The sequence below is a fragment of the Salvia miltiorrhiza genome, chromosome 3 (assembly GCF_028751815.1).
Source record: "Salvia miltiorrhiza cultivar Shanhuang (shh) chromosome 3, IMPLAD_Smil_shh, whole genome shotgun sequence".
In the NCBI taxonomy this organism is placed as follows: domain Eukaryota; kingdom Viridiplantae; phylum Streptophyta; class Magnoliopsida; order Lamiales; family Lamiaceae; genus Salvia; species Salvia miltiorrhiza.
Genome location: NC_080389.1, coordinates 7,424,415 through 7,448,078, shown reverse-complemented (window position 1 = coordinate 7,448,078; position 23,664 = coordinate 7,424,415). Strand labels below are relative to the sequence as shown.

The window sequence follows — 23,664 nt, the reverse complement described above, 5'->3', positions numbered from 1 at the left end:
ACTTTCAATTGGTATCAGAGCCAACACTCGATACACTGAGTGTGATCCTTGGTGTTGTCACAACAATTTCCTTCACAGTTGTTACAACAGTTGTTCCCACATGGAACCGTTTGGTGTTATGCGTCCTCCTATCCTTGATGGTACGAACTACTCGGCCTGGAGGATTAGAAACCGGCAGTACATCAAGGCTATTGATCTTAAAGCCTGGCACTGTGTCGAAGAACGGTGGTTTGCTCCCAAGACCACCGATGCCCATGGTGATGTGATCTTGACACCACCTGCTTAATGGAGTCGAGCTAAGTTCGAGGAGGCAAATTTCAACGAACAAGCCATGCATGCTATTTATTCTTTTGTGGACATGAACATGTTCAATCTCATCAAAAATAGCACGTCGTCCAAGGAACAATGGGATGTGCTCCAGAGACACTGCGAGGGCGACACGAGTGTCAAAGAAACAAGGTTACGTCTCCTGACCACTAAGTTCGAAAACATGAAGATGGACGAAGATGAAGAAATCAAGGAGTATTCCAAAAAGATGCTCAGTGTTGCTAATGAATGTCGTGAGCTCGGTGATCCAATCAGCAATCGGGTGCTTGTCTCCAAAGCACTACGAACGCTTCCACCGCATTTTGAAATGAAGATCACTGCCATCGAAACAAGTCAGAATGTTGCAAGCCTGGAGTTCGTGGACTTGATGAACATACTCCGGACCTATGAGATGACGTTGGAAGAACGAGGGTTGCTGCACAAAAAGAAGGCTGTTGCGTTCAATGTTGGATGCTCATCTTCGACAACAACCAGTTGCCGCATCCTTCGGATACGAGATCTAGAGGATTCTGAAGAATTGGAGGAGATTCATGAAGGAGATGACGTTGCACTCATCACAAGAAAGTTCAACAATATGGTGAGAAAAATAAGACGGACCAAAGAACATGAACGAGAAGGAAGTTCTCCAAGGCATGATTCCGCACCACCTAAGAGGAATGAGTTCACACCTCCACGACCAATGAGGAAAGTTGCCTCAACAACAGAAACATTCAGGTATGATCCAAATTTCATCAACAATGTTCAATGGCGTGAGTGCAAGGGGTTTGGTCACTATGCGAACCAGTGTGCGAACACCCTACAAAAATGAGGCTAAATTTTTCGATGGATCGGAAAGCTCAAAGGAAGAAAAAGAAGATGAGGCGTCTTCAAGTTATATTTTATAACTTGAAGAATTTTTATATCTCCTTGTGTCTTCCCATCCATTTTTATTTATTTCCGCTGCAATTTTTCTCTGTATGGTTATGCGTGTTGTTCCAACATTCAGCACAACATTTTGATCCAGAAAAAGCCAAAGTAGTTTGGGGGGCACGGCGTTCGCTGCAACGATGCTACCTTACAAAATGGCCATCCTCGATTGCTTTCACAAATTTAGACTAGGGGCACGGCATTCGCTGCGACGATGTTCTCTATGTCACTAAAATGAGTGAATTTTACTTGGTGCTGTGCTTATAAGTGCGAAAATAAGTTAAACTGAGTTATGTGTTAGGAGATGTTATAGTAACAGAAGGCATCACAATGGACATAAAAAATTCTGGAAACTCTGGGAAGTTGTTTGTTTCCATTTTTTTTGGGTTTCTCTCTCTATCCGTTGGTTCTGTAATTTTTGACGCATATCTTGTTCTTGATTTGAGCTTATCTCTATCTTAATCTCCTTCAAACCCTAATTTTTTAATTAAATGGTGAAGATATACTTGAAAGATTTGATTTTTGAGTGATTGGATCTGATTTCTTTTGTATTTATTCACTGCATGCAAATCACATCATCATCACTCTTTATCATTGCATCTTGATCTACGTGAGAAACTCTTTGATTCCACAAGTTTTGTGCTTAATTTCTTTTGGTTTCTCTCACGATGTCTAACCCAAACATATTTGAGCTCATAAAGCAGATCTTGTTAAGCCCCCAATTTCAGGCAGCCATGGCCACCACCTCCATACCCACGCTGCCGGAAAATCAAGCAGTTCCGGTATTGCCATCCCTGACTGCATCGACGACAAACCCAGCGACAGAAAGTGGGCATCCTCCTCCACCAGTTGTTCAGACGTCGGAAGCCATCAATGTCGTGCTCAACCCAGCACCCATCTCTTCCATTGTCAAAACTTCGACGACGGAGCAATCCGCCGACTCACCGGACAAGAGCCTGAAGAAGAAAGGGGAACCGGCCAAAACCTCGAAAAAGCACAAAAGGAAGGAGCACGACATCCCAAAGCCCAAGCCCAAGGCGATTCGACTGTCCAATCGCATTCCTACCCAACCTAGGGTTACAAAGCCTGGACCACCGAAAATGGTGGTGATCGACGAGTCCGATGAAGATGTGCCACACCGCAAAGCACGCACGCACAGCAAAGACTACCACACCGAGTAGTCCAGTTTTCGAACCCTCCACCACCGCCGACGAAGAATCCGCCGCACCCATAGAGGAGGATGCCGCCACAGAGAAGACAACCTCTGCTTGTTGAGGCTGAAGCAGAGGTGACAGCAGAAGATCCGTCCGACGACAACACACCGCTTACAGAGGTGTTGACCAGGCTGAAGCGAAAGGAAATCCATGAAGGAAAGAAGATTGCCACCTCCTCTGCCGTGACCACATCACCAGCTGCCACAGAATCTGACGAAGAAGACATAGAGGCAGAGGACATTGAACCCGAAGACTCTGACATGGAAGTGGGAAAAGCACTCAAACCTCACTTCTACAGTACTAAGGCCGCAAAAGCTTGGAGAAAGGTCAAACAAATGGATTGCTACAGCGAGCGCATTATTGAGAAATAGTCCTTCGCAATGTTCAATCTCGTGGAATTTTTAGAATCCCGCCACTTGCTCAAATCAGTGACCGAAGTACAGCCCTTTGTGAAGAAGGTGGTGCAACTCGTCTACAGCAACCTCCCGACAAATTTTAGTAACCCAAGGTCCAAGAAATACGGGAAGGTGTTTTGCAAAAACAAGGTCTTCAACCTGACTCCTGCTGATATCAACGAAACCCTTGGCACACCAAATGTCAAAGGCACAGTTGTGAAGCACATGGACAAAGTTGCAAAGATAATCACTGGTGGCAAGGTAAAGAAGTGGTTAAAACCAATGAAGTCCTCTATGCTGTCATACCTCTACTCGACTCTGTTCAAAGTTATGACACTTATCTGGGTAGTGTCTTCTAACTCTACGGTGATCACACAGCAGCATGGCATTATCCTTTACTGCATCGGAGAGGGGTTGCCCTTCAATTTGGGTCAGGTGATCTTTGATCAGATTGCTACTACGTCCCAATTATCTGGTTTGCCTTTTCCTTATTTGATTTACAGGTCTCTCCTGAATCAAGTCTTAACAGAGGGATCGTCCGACGAGAAAGAGGAAATCCATGAGTATGCTCTCACTAGTATGCTCTTCAGTGACGAAAAGGTTGCAGATCTACCTTGGGTCAATCCTGTTGCTACTCACACTGCTGCGGACACTACTATGATAAAAATTTCAAAAGCAGATTTGCAGGCTCTTTTGCAGCACATCGAAGAACTGGAAAACAATCTTCTTCAAGCTCGCAAAGTTCATGGGGAATCCTCTTCTATCTTGAACCACGCCAAAGTGCAAGTGACAGCCCTCATTTCTTCCCAAAAAGGGGGAGATGATGCTGATGGAGCAGGGGATCAGGACAAGGAGTAATGGAGGCAGGGGGAGTTTTGTTTTTGATTGATGAATGACTTAAAGTTTGTGTGGTTGTTCTTTTAAGCTAGCAAAACTTTTTATGTGGTTGATGTTTAAATGTTTTGTTTTGGTTGTTGATACACTTTGACTTATGTTCTTATGCTAGTGGCTCTGCCATTTCTTGGATGTTTTGATCATTAAAATTTTATGCTTATTGCTGTGAGAATGTTTCTTTGTTATTGGTTTTGTTGCTGGCTATGATGTTACATCTGCACGGGGATATCACAGCAAGGGGGAGCAGTGTGTTGATTTGGTTTTGTGAAGAAAGGCAAAAAGGGGGAGTTTGTTGGAGTTGATTTATCTAACTCCATAAATATCTCACTTGTTAGTTTGCTTGTTTTACCTTTCTACACGTGTGCTTTTCTGTAGGTGTTTTGACTTAGTCAAGACTTGAGTTTTGAAGCTGAAAACAAGGAATTAAGGAGAAGAGCTTCGGTTGCTAAAAAGGAGGAAGTGGAGAGAAAGAGAGAGAGAAAAGAGGAGCTTGCTGGCAGCTCCTAAAATCAAGGGAGAAGTGGACTAAATCCAACAACTATCAAACGTCCACTTCATCCATGATCAAAGCCATGACTTCAAGCCTTGGGAAGCAAGATTGAGAAGCCTATATATACCAAGAAGAAGTCTCAGTTCAGATCACGAACTCAGAGAGAAGAAATCAAGCTTTTAGAGTGATCTGTGTTGGAGTGTTGTTTCTTGTGTTAGGACAACATTAGCTATATCATTCTTTGTTTTGTTGGATTTCGGGGTATAGCTCTTGAATCCAGTTTGTGTTTGTTAGTGAGAGTGTCTAGAGTTTAATACCTAGTTTATTGTAAAGGTATTGAACGTGAGTGTCATTCTCCCTTTAGTCATTTTGCCATAAGGCGTTCTTCAAGTTATTTTATAACTTGAAGAAATTTTACCAAAAATTGTGTTCGTTTATTTCCGCTGCAAAGATTTACTCTGTGCTGTTTGGTGTGTTACTTTAACACAGGGTTCCGTTTGGTTTCGTGTGGAGCAACACTTTCATTGTGTATATCACCTCCAATCCTGTGTTTCATGTACGAACGAAGCATATAGAAATAGACTACCATACAGTTTGTGAGAAATATCAGTTTTGGGTCTGATCAAACCTCTCAACATCAAGAACAGTCTCCAGCTTGCTGATATCTTTACTCTTGCTGCCCCTGCTTTCCATCTCGAGGGGGAGTGTTGAAATGCACACATGCAGTCATCCCTTTTTCCCTTTCTTAGTTTTGTTTTCAATATGTCGAGTTTTCGCTATTTTTACATTTCTTTATTGTGGCTTTGCCAACTTTTTGTGAGTTCATTTTACATAAATAAAATTATTTTTTCTGCTCCTGCGATATATGGAGGTTTCTTCTCCATCTTTATGCTTTCAACATTTTATAAATTTATAATTTAAATTTGATACAACAGCTTACTAAAATTTCATTATTGCTGAAATAGAAATTTTATTAAAAAAGAAGGAAAAACCTAGACCCAAGAAAGCACAGACGCTACTGAGGGCCGGGTCTCGGAAAAGAGCACCCGTCTAAAAGAAGAACCAGAAAAAAAGAGAAATCAGAGAAATAGCCAAGAGCGGAAGGGCCACCTCAGAGGCTCTGGCCTAACCATCACCCCTAGGTAGCCCGGCTCACACAAACCAAAGACCAGAGAGAACAAAGGAAAAAAAACAAAAGACCTAGAGAGGGAAAACCATCCAACAACCCAAAGGGAACACATGCACAAAACGGAGCAAGGACCAGCACACTGCGGAAACCACAACGTCACCCACCAATAACCAGCCGCAACTGCAACAAAAGCATCGAGGAACAAGCCAGTAAAAGTAAACACAGAAAAGCACAAACGAGCACCAAAACGCACCAAAGACAACCAAAGGTGAGGAAAATAATCCCGCAAGCATGACCGAAAGTCCGATCACAAATAGCAAACACAAAGGCCAAAGGTGGGAACTCAGGTGGAACTCCACACCAACAAACAACCAACCCAACCAAGTAACCCAAGGTAAAACTAAAATTTCATTATTATAGATCCAAACTCTGGGTTCAAAAGTTCTCAGTTTTGAATCTACTGTCTTTGAAAATTTATTCATCGACTAGGAAAATTAAAATTTCAAAGTCCCGGCGAGGATTGATAGAGAGTTGCAACAACCAAAAGATTTTCTTTCCTTGAAGTTGTAATACCAGAGGTCTCAATCATGTCCAAAGCTTGGGCGTCAATACCAATTGGGAGCTTCCAGTTGAAGTTGTAGAGAAGTTGAGCTAAAGGGAGCGCAACACTAGCCCACCCAAATGACATTCCTGGGCACATTCTTTTCCCACTCCCAAATGGAAGGTACACACAATCCCTTGCGATGATTTCCTCTTTACCAAATCGTTCTGGTAGGAATATTTCTGGATTAGTCCAATACTTGGGATCTCTTTGTATCGCCCACACATTCACCAAAACATTGATTTTTGCAGGTATAGTGTATCCACTTATTTTACATTGCTCACTCGAAAATCGGGGAATGATGGAAGCTGGAGGGTGCAGCCTCAGGGTTTCCATGATCACAAGCCTTAAGTAGTTCATTTTTTGAATATCATCTTCTTCGATGCAATTAATGTTACTTTTTTCCTCCACCACTCTTCTTATTTCAGCTTGCGCTTTGACCATCACTTGTGGATGCTTTAATAGTTCTGCCATTGCCCAATCCACAGTTGTCGACGATGTTTCAGTTCCACCTGCGAACAAGTCCTACATTATGCATAAACAGAACTATGTTAGAAATGAGACAACTTGATACACTCCTTATTTTGATGTGTTAAATAGGAGTGTAATTATAAAAAATGAAAGTTATAGTCCTCATTTTCAAATTTCGTAACATAAAAAATTGAAAGTTACAGTCCTGTTTTTACCATTAGGTCTATAATGATGATATCTGACTTACTAATAGTACAGCTTTGATGTTGTCATAGTCGATTGAGAACTCCAGCTCTCCGCTTTCCTTAATCCTTAGCAAAACATCTACCAAATCTTCGTTGCCAAACTCTCCATTGCAATCCTTGTGATTTGTTTCGTGCTCGTGGATGATGCCGTCGAAAATCACATCAAGGTTGCGACGCATCCTCATCAATCTCAGCTTAGTCCCCCAACTCAGCGCGTGAGCTATCTTGGAAGATGGGAAAATATCTGCAAGTGAAGAGGTGATGCCCATTTGAACGACTTCTGTCACTAACCTGATCAATGAATCTTTATCCTTGCACACCTTCCCAAATGCAGCTCTACAAGTGATGGAGCTCATCAATGAGAAGAGCTTCTCGGTCAGATTCACCGTCTCTCCGGCAGAGAGACGGATAGAATCAACGAGGTGAGAAACCTCATCCTTCCTGATGGAGCCGAAGGAACGCACACTTTTAGCGCTGAGGAGTTCGAGAATGCATATCTTGCGCATCTGCCTCCAATACCCACCGTATGGGGAAAACGCGATGTTGATGTAGTTGTACCAGAATATCTTGAAGGCTATGCTTTGGGGCTTGTTGGCGAAAATCGGATCATTGTCTTTCAGTATTTCTTTGGCAATTTTAGGCGACGAGACGACGATGGTGTCCACTTCGCCGAGCTTCAAATGCATTATTGGGCCATATTGTAGGGATAGATCTCGAAGACGACGAAAAGGAGGACCAGAAATGAGGTGCAAGTTTCCGATTATTGGGAGTTTTTTAGGGCCTGGTGGCAGATCGACACCAACGCTTTCAGATTTCTTCCAAATTTTCATCATCAACAACATTACAAGTGGAAAAATCACAACACAAGTAGCTGTCAAGTTCCATTCTACATCACCCACCATTTTCCCTGGAAAAATAAAATAAAATAAAATACTGTAGATATATTTGTAAGAGTTGAGATAGTCTCGCAACATATTATTCAAAAGGTTCTAAAAAAACATACTTATTCAAATTTTAAGAAACATTTTTTATTCATGCATGATTATTAAGTTGTTTATAATACATGAATTGCCCCAATTCAGTTTATATGGTGAATTTTTTTCTTTTTTAGGATTCAAACCCCGGTTTAATTGATTATTCATGCATTTCCAGTTGTTTCTTCGTAGATTTATGTCAGCGTATCCGTAGTTTTATACTAGCTTATTCATTATTTTCTTGTTATATAATAAATTTGAATAAATTAATACTATTAGTTATAGGATTTGAATATCTGATTTTCCTCTCAACTTTCACTACATTTAGCCATTCTCGTTGGATGATCACTTCTCTCTCTCTCTCTCTCAAATCTCAACCCTTAAATGATAAAGACATACTCCCTCCGTCCCACTCCAAATGTCCCACTTTCTTTTTTGGCAGTACACTCTCTCTCTATATTTAATATTTAAACAATTTCCACCAACCCACTTTATCTACTTTATACCCACTTTATCTACTTTATACTCATTTTTTTAATCTCTGTGCCCAAAAGTAAGGGGACATTTGGAGCAGGACGGAGGGAGTACTATTTATACAATCACCGGCAATTGGTTGTGATAGAGTACAATGTTGCTTAGACTTGGGAATTTATACAATCATTGAGAAAGAAATGCATACACAAATCAAGAAACATAAAGCATGAATAGCAACATAGGTGAAAGAGAACACAATTATGATTGTGTATATATAAAAAATGGCGTGTACGAGGATTGAGATCCCACTGGTGTACAAGAAATAGAAATTTTCTCTAAAATTTGTAGATCAAGTCTCATGGTGATTTATTTGTTGGGTGGTTAATTGCAAGATGTCGACGCCGAGAAGCAACACCCCTACCTCTCAAGCCTCGGCGGGTATTCGATGGGTAGCGGATGGCGGGTATCCGACAAATAGCGGGTTGATGGATACCCTACGGGTGGCGGGTATCCGCAGGTCGTGGGTATGGGTGACAAATAGTAGTGCACAAGAATTTGAAATTTTCTCTAGAATTTGCTGCAGTTTCGTGGTGATTTATTTGTTGGGTGGTTGATTGCAGGATGTCGACACCGAGAAGCAGCAGTGCCCCTATCTTTCAAACCTCGGCGGGTATCCGACGAGTAGTGAGTGGCGGGTATCCGACGAGTCGCGGGTATGGGTGGCAAATAGTAGTGGGTGACAAATAAGTTTTTCGAATATACGTTTCCCTAAGTCATGTTAGGGATGAAAGTCCTCTTTAATTTATTTTTTTTTCATTTTAATTTGGTATGTAACGTAGACCTATATAATTCCCGTCGAATTTCGACGGGTTACAAGTTACCATTTAAACGTAAACGAGTTTATGCTTCTTCTTTTTTTTTTGAGACTTGCTAAATGGTAAACGAGTTTATGCTTTGAAAATTTACCTTTGCGCATGCAGATGAGAGGTTGCAGCAGTTTGCGTTGGGATTGCTTCAAACTATTTTTTTTAAATGTATTCTATAGTTTTGTTTGAAACTTTCGCTTATTTCTATCGGATTAATCCACACCTATTTATAAGAAGCAAATAAAGAAGTAACATTTGTTGAGAATAAAAAAGTTAGTCAAAAGATAAAGTTAGTCAAAAAAATAATCAAGGATCCCTTAATTATAGGGATCCTCATGATGTTGCAGGAATCTTCATGATGTTGTAGGGATCCTCATGATGTTGTAGGAATCCTCATGATGTTGTAGGGTTCCTCATGATGTTGTAGAATATCAGCTCCCTTTCTAAACACTATAAAAGGGGATGATTGTATCAGCAGGAAATATCAAGAAAAAGAAATACAAGAACAATATTCAAGAAACAAATTCTCTCTTCTATGATGATAACATGTTTTTTAACATGGTATCAGAGCAAGGTTAAATCCTTGAAACTCAGAAAATTATCATCATAGTTTCCAAATCCCTTACTCAAACCTTTTTTTTCGATCAAACCTGTTCTTATCTCACGCTGTTTCTCCTGAAAACAAACCACAAAACAAAACATGTCAGAAGAAACCCAAATTACCGATCCAAAAACAACAGCCTCACAAGAATTATCACTACAGATTGCAAATTTAGTGCAAAACTCAAACACCATCTCGCTGGGAATCAAGCTTGATGGCAATAACTACGCCCTATGGGCTCGTCTCATGAAGGTGGCCATAGGGAGTAGAGGGAAATCCAGCCACATCACCGGCCGACCACCACCTCCAAAAACAACGGATCCCGACTACTACAAATGGGAGGAAACAGATCTATCAGTTTTTTCATGGCTCATACAAAACATGGAAACAAAGTTAGTGGTGAACTTTGCTCAACACCAAACGGCAAAAGCTGTCTGGGATAGCCTCGCTATCACCTATGGAAGCGGGGTCGATCCTTTTCAGATTTACGACCTTGAAGTTAAGGCCAACAAAGTTAGCCAAGGAGTACTTACTCTGGAGGATTATTGGAACGAACTGCAGGCGATTTGGCTCACCATCGATCGAAGGGAGCCAAACCCTCTCGGATGTTGTGAAGAAGGAATCAATAAATACCGGAAATTGATCGAGAACCGGAGACTCTATCAATTCCTCTCTGGGTTGGATCGGAAATACGATAACATCCGGCGAGACATCCTCAAAGAGACTCCCATTCCCTCAGCCGAATCGGCTTTTTCAAAAGTAAGACGAGAGGCCGCCCGGCTACAGATCCTGCAGCCGGCAACCAACTCTACCGAAAATAGAGGCTCATCATCGGGAGATATAGGGGCTGGACTCGCCTTCTCCCGCTACCAATCTGGAACACAAGGCCGACCACCACACGCTGTCGGCACCACCGGCGGCAGAGGCCCCGGCATATCATCATCGAAAACAAAGGAAAAATCCAAGCTCGTTTGCACTCACTGTGGAATGACGAGGCACACCAAGGAGGGATGTTTTCGACTCATAGGCTACCCCGAATGGTGGGAAGCAAAAGGGAAGGCGGCGGCCGGCATTGATGGCCGAAAGACCGCCGGATCGGCAGTAGCAGTGGGTAGAGCCGAGAATTCCGAGAGAGGAGGGGGAGAAAACGCGACCGGCAACCCGGCTAGCGGCGAGGCTGCCGGCGTAGATGGCCGAGATGGCCGAGGAAGCAGCAGCTCGGCGACTGCCGACATTAATGGCCGAGGAACCGAGAGATATCAGCAAGGCGGAACCAAGGGAGAGAAAGAGGCGCATGATTTCAGTCAAAGGGAGAAAGAGGCGTGGGGAATCAGTCAAAGGAGTGGAGAGGCGCATGATTTAGGTATAGGGTTTGATGAATATCCATCAAACCCTCCCATTTTTCCATTATCTCACTTTCAGTCCCCTATTTTCAGTAAATTACAAAAGAAACCCCATTTTTTTGAGTCTAGTCCCTCAAGTTTATGGAAATCCCAGAATGAACCCCATATCATTAAAAACAGCCCCAAAGTTATGCCCAACTCAATTTTTGACCCTAAACTATGTCAAAATTCGAAAATAACCCCTACTGCATGTCAAGTGTCAAATAAACAAGTCAGTAGAAAAACAAATTGGATTTTTGATTGTGGGGCTACAGACACTATGACTTTTGACAAATCAGATATACTTGAGTCATCAAAATCCTTTAGAACTCATGTACAAACTGCTAATGGTGACTTAACTCAAGTAGAAGGGGCAGGAACTATAGAAATTACCCCAACCTTGCGATTATCCAATTGTCTATATGTTCCGTCCCTATCTCATAAGTTGTTGTCAATTAGTCATGTTACCAAAGAACTCAATTGTACCATGCTAATGCATCCTCACTTCTGTTTTCTTCAGGATATCAGGACGGGGGAGATTATTGGGCGTGGCACTGAGAAAAATGGACTGTACTATGTGGATGAGATTGCTCAAAAAGGCAATGTGATGCTGGCTCACGGAACTGCAAACCGGGAAGCTTGGCTTTGGCATCGTCGGTTAGGACATCCTTCCACGGGATACCTTAAACTTTTATTTCCAAAATTACTCCAAAGTGATACTCTTTCTTGTGAGACGTGTATCTTAGCTAAAAGCCATAGACAATCTTTCAAATCAAATGATACACAAGTGAACTCTATGTTTTCTTTAGTTCATTCTGACGTTTGGGGTCCTTCGCCCGTGATAGGGGGACAAGGTTTTAAATATTTTTTGTTATTTATTGATGATTGCACTAGGATGACATGGGTATATTTTTTAAAACACAAATCTGAAGTTTTTGAAAAATTTACTCATTTCCATACTATGGCTCAAACTCAGTTTCAGAAAAACATACAAACCCTTAGAACCGACAATGGGGGGGAATTTGTTAATAATTCCATGAAAATTTTTTGTCAAACAAAAGGGATTATTCATCAAACTACTTGCCCCCACACTCCTGAACAAAACGGAGTTGCCGAAAGAAAAAACCGAATTTTACTTGAAATGACTCGTTCTATGATGATTGAGTCTCATGTTCCCTCCTCGTTTTGGCCCGAGGCTGTGGCAACCTCGGTTTACCTTGTCAACCGTCTCCCTACTAGGACTCTTAAACTTAAAACCCCATTACAGAAATTGTCTACCCTGGCTTCCATACCTATTGCCCTTACACTTCAACCACGGGTCTTTGGGTGCTCTGTTTTCGTTCACATTCCTAAACATGAACGCACCAAACTCTCTCCTTGTGCAGTCAAGTGTGTGTTTGTAGGATATGGGGTTAATCAAAAAGGATATAGGTGTTACAATTCCAAAACCCGTCAAATTATCACCACCATGAACTGTGATTTCCTTGAAACTGAGTATTTTTACAATAACCACCTTACCAGTCAAGGGGAGAGTGAGAGAGAGATTGACTTGTTAAGTTGGTTACCAATGCCAAACAGCCCGGAAGCAGATCCAACAGAAAAAGTTAACCTTGCCACAGAGCAAACTCCATCCACTACTGTACAAAGTCCGCCTAGTCCGCCTCCTCAGTCAATATCTCCTCCGCCGCTGGTATCTGAGGTAAACACCCCTGAACTTACCACTGAGATTTATGGTTTCACTGATCATATGTCTCAAGATGTTGAAAGGAATCAGGGAGAGAATCAATGCCTTGTTGAAAGGGATCATGAGGAGAATACAGCAAATGAAGGTACAAAGGGATATGTTCTACCACCCAGGAGTACTCGGGGTATCCCTCCCAAACGGTATTCCCCGGAAAAGTTTGGGAAGAATTCTCGGTACGCAATTGGGAATGTAGCAAAAGGAAACATATCCAAAACCGCCGCAGCTTATGAGGCGGCCCTGTATGATGAAGAAATACCACAAACAGCAGAACAGGCTCTGAAAAGTGAACACTGGAGAGATGCCATGAAGAAAGAAATAAGTGCACTGAATCGAAACCATACATGGGAGAAGTGTAGACTACCAAAAGGGAAGAAAACTGTTGGATGCAGATGGGTCTTCACAATCAAAAGGAGACCGGATGGATCTATTGAGCGTTACAAAGCTCGATTGGTCGCAAAAGGATACACACAGATGTATGGAATCGACTATGAGGAGACCTTCTCACCTGTTGCAAAGATGAACACTGTCAGAGTGCTCCTCTCAATTGCTGCTAATAAGGACTGGGATCTTCATCAGTTTGATGTTACAAATGCTTTCCTACATGGAGAGCTTGAAGAAGAGAGAGAAGTCTACATGGAGGTGCCTCAAGGCTTTTCAGGAGATTTTGGAGAGGGTGAAGTTTGCAAGTTGAAAAAAACCTTATATGGGCTCAAGCAGTCTCCTAGAGCTTGGTTTGGAAGATTCACCGCAGCCATGAAGAAGTTTGGGTACCAGCAAAGCAACTCAGATCACACCTTATTCTTAAAGAAACGAGGTGATCTAATCTCTTGTTTGGTTATTTATGTTGATGACATGATTATAACAGGGGATGACACAGAGGAGATTCAAAAGTTGAAAGAAAGCTTGTTCAAAGAGTTCGAAATGAAGGACTTAGGAAAACTAAAATACTTCCTCGGAATTGAAGTTCTCAGATCAAAGAAGGGGATCTTCATCAACCAGAAGAAGTATACTCTAGATCTCCTAGCTGAAACTGGGATGCTAGATTGCAAGCCAGCAGAAACTCCTATGATCGTAAATCATGGGCTACAAATTGTGGAAGGAGCTCAGTTAGCCGATCGAGGACAATATCAGCGTCTGGTAGGGAAACTTATCTATCTTTCCCATACTCGACCTGACATTGCTTATGCTGTTGGTGTTGTTAGCCAATTCATGCACCAACCACAGGCTGACCACATGGAAGCTGCGCTCAGAATTGTGAGATATTTGAAGAAGACTTTTGACTATGGAGTGCTGTTCAAGAAGACTGAACACCTCGAGGTACAAGCTTACACAGATGCTGACTGGGCTGGAAACCCAGTAGACAGGAAGTCAACAGCTGGATACTTTGCATTCATCGGAGGGAATCTTGTCTCATGGAGGAGTAAGAAACAAAAGGTGGTAGCTCTCTCAAGTGCAGAATCAGAATTCAGAGGGATCAAGAGTGGGTTAACCGAAGTCCTTTGGCTAAGAAGATTGTTGATGGAATTAGGACTTCACTCAACAAAGACGTGTCAAATGTACTGCGACAACAAGGCTGCCATCAGCATATCTGAGAACCCAGTTCAACATGACAGAACTAAACATGTCGAAGTGGATAGGCACTTCATCAAAGAAAAGATTGAGGAAAAGATTGTGGAGCTCCCGTTCGTGAGGTCCGAAGATCAGCTCGCCGATATCCTAACCAAAGCTGTAGATTTCAAAAGTTTCTCAGAAGTTCTTTCCAAGTTGAGTATCGGAAATCCCGTCACTCAACTTGAGGGGGAGTGTTGAGAATAAAAAAGTTAGTCAAAAGATAAAGTTAGTCAAAAAAATAATCAAGGATCCCTTAATTATAGGGATCCTCATGATGTTGCAGGAATCTTCATGATGTTGTAGGGATCCTCATGATGTTGTAGGAATCCTCATGATGTTGTAGGGTTCCTCATGATGTTGTAGAATATCAGCTCCCTTTCTAAACACTATAAAAGGGGATGATTGTATCAGCAGGAAATATCAAGAAAAAGAAATACAAGAACAATATTCAAGAAACAAATTCTCTCTTCTATGATGATAACATGTTTTTTAACAACATTTGAGTTGCAAATTGTCCGCCATTTCATTTTCTACTTGTGTTACCTACCCCTTCAGTATGAATGCAAAAAAATAGGCTGTAGTCTAATGTATAAAGTGGAGAAGTTTTTTTCTTAAAGACATCAATTCGAGACCCATTAAGTACCTCTTTTTTCACAATTTTTTTTTTATAAATAAGGCAAAGTGAGTAGTAAACTTTTTCATTTTTTCACAATTTCTCTTTTACTTTATAAAAAAGGCTTATAATAATAATCAAAATTTTCGTTTTATCTCTTTTCACAATTTCTCTTTTCACTTTATATATACAGTAAATAATAATAATAATAATAATAATAATAATAATAATAATAAATTTTTCTTCTTCTTTTTTTCGTTTTATCTATTTTATTCACAATTTCATTTTTTTCTGTGCTTTATTTAAATTTCTGCGTTTTTTTCAACACCTTCATTTGTGTTTTTTTAGGGTTTTATTTATATATTTTTGTGTGTTTTATTTATATTTTGGCACAAATTATCTTTTGACTTTATAAATAAAATTTATAATAATAATCAATAAAGACTTTGGTATCTGATGGATAAATTGTTGGTTTATAAACGAAGAGATTTTAGGCTCAATCCCTAGTTGAAGTATTTATATTTATATTTATATATGGTTCTAGTGAGAAACACATTTTTTGAGAGAACAATTATTATTAAAATACGGCTTATATAAAAAGGAAAAAGAAAACCTAAAAAACCCTTGACAGCACAGATAAAAGCGGACTAAGGGTCGTGCCTCATTAAAACCCCTTTAAAGAAAACCCAGGGAAAAACTTTAAAGGGGAAACTAAAAAGAGTACTCGTCTAAAGAAATTAAGACAAACCGTCAAACCGCAAAACCAAACTATTAAGGCGTGAGGCAACTTTAGGAACTCCGGCCTAACCATCACCTCCAAAAAACTTTGAGAGAACAATTATATTAGTGCATCTGTTGTTAAAATTAATGTACTCAAAAAAAAAAAAAAAAATTGCTCCCTTCAAGATTCGAACTCAGGTGGTGCATTCATCCAACAAAATGATGCATCCACCGTAGATCTTGATGATCAAAAGGTTGAAAATGATTCTTTATTCTTATTTTATTTATGGTGCGTTTACTTTGCATGATTAATAAGATAGATGATTGAGTATTTTTACCTTCAATGGCGGGATTACTTCAATCCCACACTTTTGATAGGTTAAGAATAAAGCAAAACTAGCTTAAATGATAAAAATAGTAAGGGATTAGCCTTACTATTTTTATCTATCAAGACTAATCATTCAAAAGGTGTTTGGTTTGGTGGATGAAATAAATAAGATTGATATGATTGATAGGATTGAAAGAGTGATCGATTAAATAATCCACCCAACTTTAGGGTGATAAACAATTACTCATTTGGGTGAGATTAGATGCTGGCCGAGTTATCAATTACGAGCTTAATCATAATCAAACACTTAATTAAAATGAATTATTAATAATACCCCGTTAGTGGTTCTTACTTGAACCTATCATTACATATTATAGGATACAGTGTCTATTAAAAAGAGTTGTGCATTTTATACATAAAAAAACCTTGTCTACAAATATTTGCTCATGCAGATAACCTTTAGTGTATATTTGTATTTATTTTTTAAAATGAATATGGACATAAATAATACACTTCTTAGGTTGATGAAAAGTGATCTTTTTTTTTTTATCATTTTAGTATGTCTATAATAATAAGTACAAAGTTTTTATTTTAGTACATATACTCTTATATTTTCAACCTCTTCACACTCAATATTTATAAATAATTTATTTAATAAATTAATTTTAATAAATCTCTTTTTTATTTTATACAAATTATCGTCACATGCAGGTACGTATTAGCATATATAGCTAAAAGTCTTCATAACTATCACTAACTCTTAAAAAAAAGAATTAATACTTTATATTTAGATATGCATTAAATCTCATTATAATATATAAATTGTAGCTTTTTTTTTTGAAAAAAATATAAATATTGTTGTAGGGCTGGATCAAGAAAATTGGGGGTCTAAGGCGAAGAAAAATAGAAAATATAGTATGAATAAAATAAATCTTGTAAAAATTCATTTCATCTTCCTTGCTTTTTCGATTGCAATAGTATCTATTAAATTTTTATCATCAACAATAGATCACTCTCAATAGATAAAATATTTAAATCATTCAATCTATCTTAAGATATAATTGATCTTAAAGACTTAATTAATTTTAATTTTGCAAAATCTTATTTCAGCAGAAGCAACTATTATAGATATTATTAGTAATATTCTATAAGCAATATATGTATTAGGGAACAAATCTAACTTTTTAAAAATTCCTACAACAAAAGACAATAAATAGAAATGAAATTAAAAATAAAGAATCAATAATCAATAATAAATTATAAATTAAGAGATAAAACGCTCGCGATTTGATGGTATTTATTATAGTGATTTGATGAGAATAACTAATTGTACTTTTGTCAGGAAAGAAGAAGATGAGATTTATTATACTATTATCACTATGTTAATTTGGAACAATAATAATTTTAGGTGCAATTATGTAGTTATTTATGAATGTAATATAACGAGGTATTTTGAAAAGATAAAAGAATTAAGTTTGCGGTGAAATTGTGAAGAGAAATTAATCCTTAGACGACCTTTAAAGAGTGGAAAATGGCTTTACCATTGCATCATTCTGACTTCATTTTCAAGTAGACAAATACATACTAGTATATATACATATATAAATAGACATATATTAATGAGAGTATGAGGCCTTATTTTGAGGCCGGTTATGAGGCCTTATGCGTAGGTATTAATATATAGCTATCGGTCTTCATAACTATCACTGACTCTCTAGAATAAGAGAAAAAAAAATACTTTATAATAGACATGTGTTACGGTCTTCATAACTATCACTAACTCTCTAGAAGAAGAAAAAAATTAGTACTTTATTATAGACATGTGTTACATCTTATTACAATATACTAAGAGGGTGTTTGACTAAGTTTATTTAAAAGAGCTTAATTATAAGCTAGCTCTTGGAGCTTATAAGATGTTTCAAAAGCTTATAAGATGTAATTTTTAAGAGCTTATAAGTTATCAAATTGTTTGAATAATTGAGCTTATAAGCTAGAAAGTGAATTTTTTTGCTAGAGAGAGAAAATCGAAAAAAAATGAACTTGAATGATATATGATGAAAATAATAAATTATAATTGAAAAATATTTGTAAAATGATTGTTGCATATGAGATTATAAGAAAATAAGTTGGGGTAGAGGAACTTATTTTTTGGGGAGCTTATAAGCTCTTGGAGCTTATTTTTGAAGCTTATAAGCTGTTTAGGAGCTTATTTTGTCAAACACTTTGAAGAAGTTTATAAGCTCCTAAACAGCTTATAAGCTTAGCCAAACACCCTCTAAGTCTCGTCATGTGTATGTATTAACAATTTAACATATATCTAACGGTCTTCATATATATCTAAGTGTCAGGAAAATTTCCTTTTTGATTATATACTAAAATTTCCTAATGATTATGACCTGCTCAGATAATTTTATAGATAACAATTTATTTAATAGAACTTAATGTTCATATTTTATATACAGGTTTTAACTGAAGGTTTAATACACGGAGTTTATTGAATGTGCACTAAGAAAAAAAATCTACAGATCACAGGCTAGGTGATAACACTCATTTTTCCATAATTTTTAATGTTCATATGATTAGGGATGACAATCTACCCGCGGGTAGTGGATATCCGCGAAAACCCGAACCCATTAGGATGGGTTTGGATACCATTTGATATCCACGGATAGTTTCGTGGGTACAATTCACTATCCATTTAGTTCGTGGGTATGGGTTTGGATACTTACTATCCATACCCGCGAAACCCGTTTACCCGCGAAAAATACCCACCAATTACCGTCAATTATCCGTCAATTACCCGTCAAATATCCACAAAAAATTCTATAAAATATGGACTTTAAATACATATTTTGAGATTATGGGCTAGTATTTTATATTTTAAAATAGGCCCAAACAATAAGGCCCAAAGTCTAATATTGAGCACCGCAGTCGTCTCAAACCAAAGCTATTAGAAGCATTAATGTGTACTCAAAATTGGCTACGAAATCAACTTGAAGGTATGTAAATTTATAATTATAATTAATCTTTTATTTCATATATCTAATGTAAATAATTGCTTATTTCATAGGTCAAGGAAAGAATGGAAGCTTTTGGACTTGTCTTGAAGATGAAGAAGAAGAGTTCAATGAAGAGGGTTCTATTTCTACTGTCGAGCAATTATAGACATTGTTCTTTGTTGGATTTTATATTTTAGTTGATGAATTTGAACATTGTTCTTTGTGAATTTGAATTTAAACATTGTTCTTTGTGGATTTGAACTATGCTATTTGTGTTGATTTTTTTTTCTATTAAATTTGTTGTAAATTTATATTTAAATTCTATTTCGTGGGTATCCAGCGGATAGTGGGTATCCGGCGGATAGTGGGGACGGATACCCGTCGGATAGCGGGTTTCGCGGATACCCGACGGGTAGCATGTATCCGCGGGTAGCGGGTTTGGATACCATTTGATATCCATGGATAGTTTCGTGGGTAGCAACCACTATCCATTTAGTTCGTGGGTATGGGTATGGATAGTCACTATCCGTACCCGTCGTACCCGATTGTCATCCCTACATATGATGTCAATTTTATAGGAAATTGAGTGTTTGATAGTTGTTTTGTGCTTATATTACTTTATCTAGTGAAATATAATACTTGCTCGGAATTTGATGGAATTTACAGAAATTTAGAAGCAGAATTTGGAAAAATTGTCTGAAACAAAAGTTGTAAATAATCTCGATACGAGTTCGTGAATACAAATAGATCACAAATCGGAGTTTGGACGAGCGAGATATGGCCAAAACAAGAAAGTCACGTGCAGCAATATAGTCCCGGCGACCCCCGCGGCGATCCGGCTGGCGATCACCACCTCAAGAGCAAAGTTTTGCTTGTACCCGGCGGCGATCGCCGGACACGTTGTTTTCTCCGCGTTTTTGTAGATTTTTGAGCTTTTATCAGTATTTTCGAGTTTTGTACTGTATTTATCCCATGTGCCTATATATAGGTCATTTGTTGACCTATTAGTCACATCTCTTCACCTCTTTTCTCCTTCTTTTCTTATTTTTCAGTTTTACATTTAGAATTTATAGCTTTCTTAGATTAGGTTTATTTTCCTGCAAGATTGAAGATTTCAACATTTAAGTTGTTATTATTTCCGGGTTTTATCGATTTCAATTCATTTATTGTTTTCTTCTCTTCATTATTTCTTTGATTTATTTTATGATGTTTAGCTAGTTTTCTTTTCTGATTCTAGGGTTTGTAAATAGTTAAATAATTAGATTTATGTGATTGACTTGTTGATACCTTTTTGTCTTCTAGTTATTGATTTATAATTTCTGGTGCTTATTTTCTTGTGGATTATCTGGCCAATAATTTGCATGTTTAGCCATTCGGTTGAGACCTAGCGGAGATAACTGTTTAGCGGATTCAGGAATGTATAATATATACTCCCTCCGTCCGTGAATTAAAGCCCCATTTACTGTTGGGCACGGAGACTAAGAAAGCTGAAAAAGGTGTTGTAGGTAAAAGATAAGGGTAGTTGTTTACTTTTTGCTAATCTTTACTTAAGAGTAGTTTAAATTTATGAATTAAAAAGGGGAGTCCAATTCTCAACTCTCTCACTATCGGTTACCTCTCTCCCTCTCAAACCAGTCGCGCCTCCCTCTCTCTTCCCTCCTCTCGCTCAGCCCCCAGCCGACTCCGGCGCCTTCTCGTCGCCGGCACGAGCTTCTGCTGCTGTCTCTAAGAGATTTAGGGTAGGCCATCCAAAAATTGCGCCTTCTCCCCCTTCCGAATCGAGCCCTAGCTCTCCCAAATTAGAAATCGCCATCGCCGCCCCTGAATTTCCAGTGAATGGCGATCGTTCCTCCTCCCTTACCTCCATCTCTGCCATCGTTCGCTCTCAAATTCTCGAGCTGGACAAAGGGGGCAAGCCCTTATTTCTCACATTTGGGATCGCTGCCGCTGCAATTTGGGAGGCCGGCAGGATTCGCCGCGCCGCTGCACTCGCGGCGAACAGCTGAGGTCTCGTTCGTGTGAGTCGAGTCAGACCGGGGGTGGTTTGGCCGTGAATTGTCCGGCTGAGGAAAATAGAGGGCGGCGAAGGGTGCTGTTGCTGCTGCCTGCCGGAGTTGAACAGAGGAAGGCCAGGGCACGCGGTCCTGCCACTGGTGTCCGGCCAAGGACAGTTAGAGAGAGGGAGGTAGGGGCTGGAGCGCGATGGTGGTTGGCTGTCGTCGCCGGGAATCGAGCGGGAGAAATTGGGGATCTAGGGTTTTTATTGAGAAAGGTAGAGGAGAGCAGAGGCGGTCGGCGGTGCCCTCGTTGCCACCACCGGAGTTCAGTTAGGGAGGCGAGGGGCACGAAGGTGCCAGGGAGGACGCCGAAAATTAGTGAGGGATGCGGCGTCGGGGTCTGGGTTTTGTGTCTCTGTGTGGGTACGGTCAAAGGAGGAAGAGATGAGAGAAGTGGTGGCGTGCGGCGGTGACCGTGGGTTCTCCGCGGTCGCTGCTGTGCCGGAGAAGGGCAGGCGTTGGCCGGACACTCAAAAAAATGAAGACGAGAGAGAGAGAGAGTTTCATGGAATTCGGCCGACACTCAAAATGAAGACGAGAGAGAGAGAGTTTCATGGATAATTAGGGGAATGATTAGTTAGTTAATTAAATGGGGTAAAAAAATGAGGTGGTATAATTAATGGCAAAGGGTAGTAATTTAAAGTAAAGAGGGAGGGTAAAATGGTACAAAAAGGCAAATGGGGCTTTAATTCGCGGACAAATATTTAGAGGCAAATGGGGCTTTAATTCGCGGACGGAGGGAGTATGATTTTAACCTTGAGATCTAGCGAAGATAGGTGGAGAATAGGGAGCTAGCTATTCTTGTGAGCTTTTGGGAGTTAGTAGTTTTTCGTGAGACCTAACGTAGATAGAGAATTTATTAATCTATTGTCATATGTTGCTCTAGCGAGAGTGTTTGATTATTTATGCGATCTTTCATCATAACTGGATTAAACTGGTAGTTAGGATTAATAGGTTGATTATGTTGGAAAATAGAAGAAATATCTTAACCTTGTTTTGATGATCCCAAAACCCTTAGGTGATGGTTAGTAAGCAGGAATGAAATTAGAAAGGAATGGAATGACAATAGGAATGGAATAGAATGAAATGTAGTATTCTCATGGTTTATTATTTTATTATATTATTATTATTATTATTATTATTATTATTATTATTATTATTATTATTATTATTATTATTATTATTATTATTATTATTATTATTATTATTATTATTATTATTATTATTATTATTAATTATTAATATTTATTATATTATATTATATATTATTATTACAATTATTATTATTTATTATTATTTAATTTAAAATAAATAATTTTTTATTTTTGAGTAATCTCACAATAATAACTTTATTTTTTTAAATATTAATTATTAACTGTTACATTTTTATTACTCCCTCCGTCCACAAAATGAGTACTCATTTGTGGACGGCACGGGTTTTAAGAAATGTATTGAGTGTAGTGTGAATAGAATAAGGGTCTCACTTTTTTAGAGTATTAATTAAAGGGTTGTGTGGGGTACACTTGCCAAAACGGGAAATGGGTACTCATTTCGTGGACGGAGGAGTATTATTTATCATTATTTTATATTTTTTAATTATTATTAATTATTATTTATTTATTACATTATATTATATTATTATTAAAATTATTCCCTTTTTTTTTACAATTATTATAATTTTATTATTATTATTTAATTAAAAATAAATAAACTTTTATTTTTGAATAACATCATTGTCACAGCCCGCCCTAACTAAGGATAGTTAAGCCGAGTGATCTACGACTAGGGATGGGGTTAAAGAAGAAGGGGAAGAAAAGGGGCGTCATTTATAGCCGTAAAACTTACTCATCTTAATAAAACTCGTCATTTTTATTCATTAATACTCAATTGAAAACAGTCTATGAAAGACAGCATAAAACTTAATTAATATCATTAATCAAGTTATACATCATATGAAACCATTCTCTTAAGACTCAAAGTATGACATAACATACTATAACATCAACAACATTTTGCAGCGGAAAGTAGCTAGACATATGTATGAAGACATATTCTAGACAGGTTAACTATTTATTAACAACCCTGGTGACTCCGCTCATTGCAGCACCATCATCACATCAGCTCAACCTGCACATTTAGAAAACATATGCAGGGCTGAGTACAAAAGCACTCAGTGGGCACGTATGCCTAGGTATAAAAATACATGCTTCAAAACTGTAAATTGTCATGCCATCATAAACAGTACAGCAAGGGAGTTTTTCGCTAAAAAGGCCCAAGCTTACTAAGTTCATTTGTGATTCTTAAAGTTCGACTGCAGTCTAAGTTCTCTTGTAATCTATCATATCTGGAACTGTGTGCCGGAGAGGTGGCCACCTCTCACGGTCACTTGACCGGCCAACCCGCTAGATGACTCACGGTCACTGGTGTACACTAGCCCTGGCAGGATAGCTATCAACTGCTCAGGACCCGAATTCGATTGCATCATTGGCAAAGCCAAAGCAGATAGATATCATACTAAAATTTAAACATTCTATGGCAAGACAACAGTTGTAATATTTTCCAGTTCAAAGATTTGTAACGAAATAACTTGTTCAAAGGTAGCATTAAACTCGTTTGATAGATA

The 23,664-nt window shown here is 38.7% G+C and overlaps 2 protein-coding genes and 1 long non-coding RNA gene across 3 annotated transcripts; 1 reads left to right on the top strand and 2 right to left on the bottom strand.

The window, feature by feature from the left end:
* Positions 1-2,827: 2,827 nt before the first annotated feature.
* LOC131018239 (uncharacterized) lies at positions 2,828-3,700 on the top strand. Its single transcript, XM_057946963.1, has one exon. The coding sequence runs from the start codon at positions 2,828-2,830 to the stop codon at positions 3,698-3,700; it is 873 nt and encodes a 290-aa protein (XP_057802946.1).
* Positions 3,701-5,857: 2,157 nt separating this feature from the next.
* On the bottom strand, positions 5,858-7,529 carry LOC131018238 (premnaspirodiene oxygenase-like). The gene is made up of 2 exons (XM_057946962.1): positions 6,675-7,529; positions 5,858-6,481 (listed from the first exon to the last, which is right to left on the bottom strand). The coding sequence occupies exons 1-2, from the start codon at positions 7,512-7,514 to the stop codon at positions 5,858-5,860; spliced, it is 1,464 nt and encodes a 487-aa protein (XP_057802945.1). The 5' UTR covers positions 7,515-7,529.
* A 1,836-nt stretch (positions 7,530-9,365) lies between these two features.
* Positions 9,366-11,081, bottom strand: LOC131017294 (uncharacterized). Its single transcript, XR_009099532.1, has 2 exons — positions 10,121-11,081; positions 9,366-9,916 (listed from the first exon to the last, which is right to left on the bottom strand). It is a non-coding gene; the product is annotated as an uncharacterized LOC131017294 (long non-coding RNA).
* Positions 11,082-23,664: the final 12,583 nt, after the last annotated feature.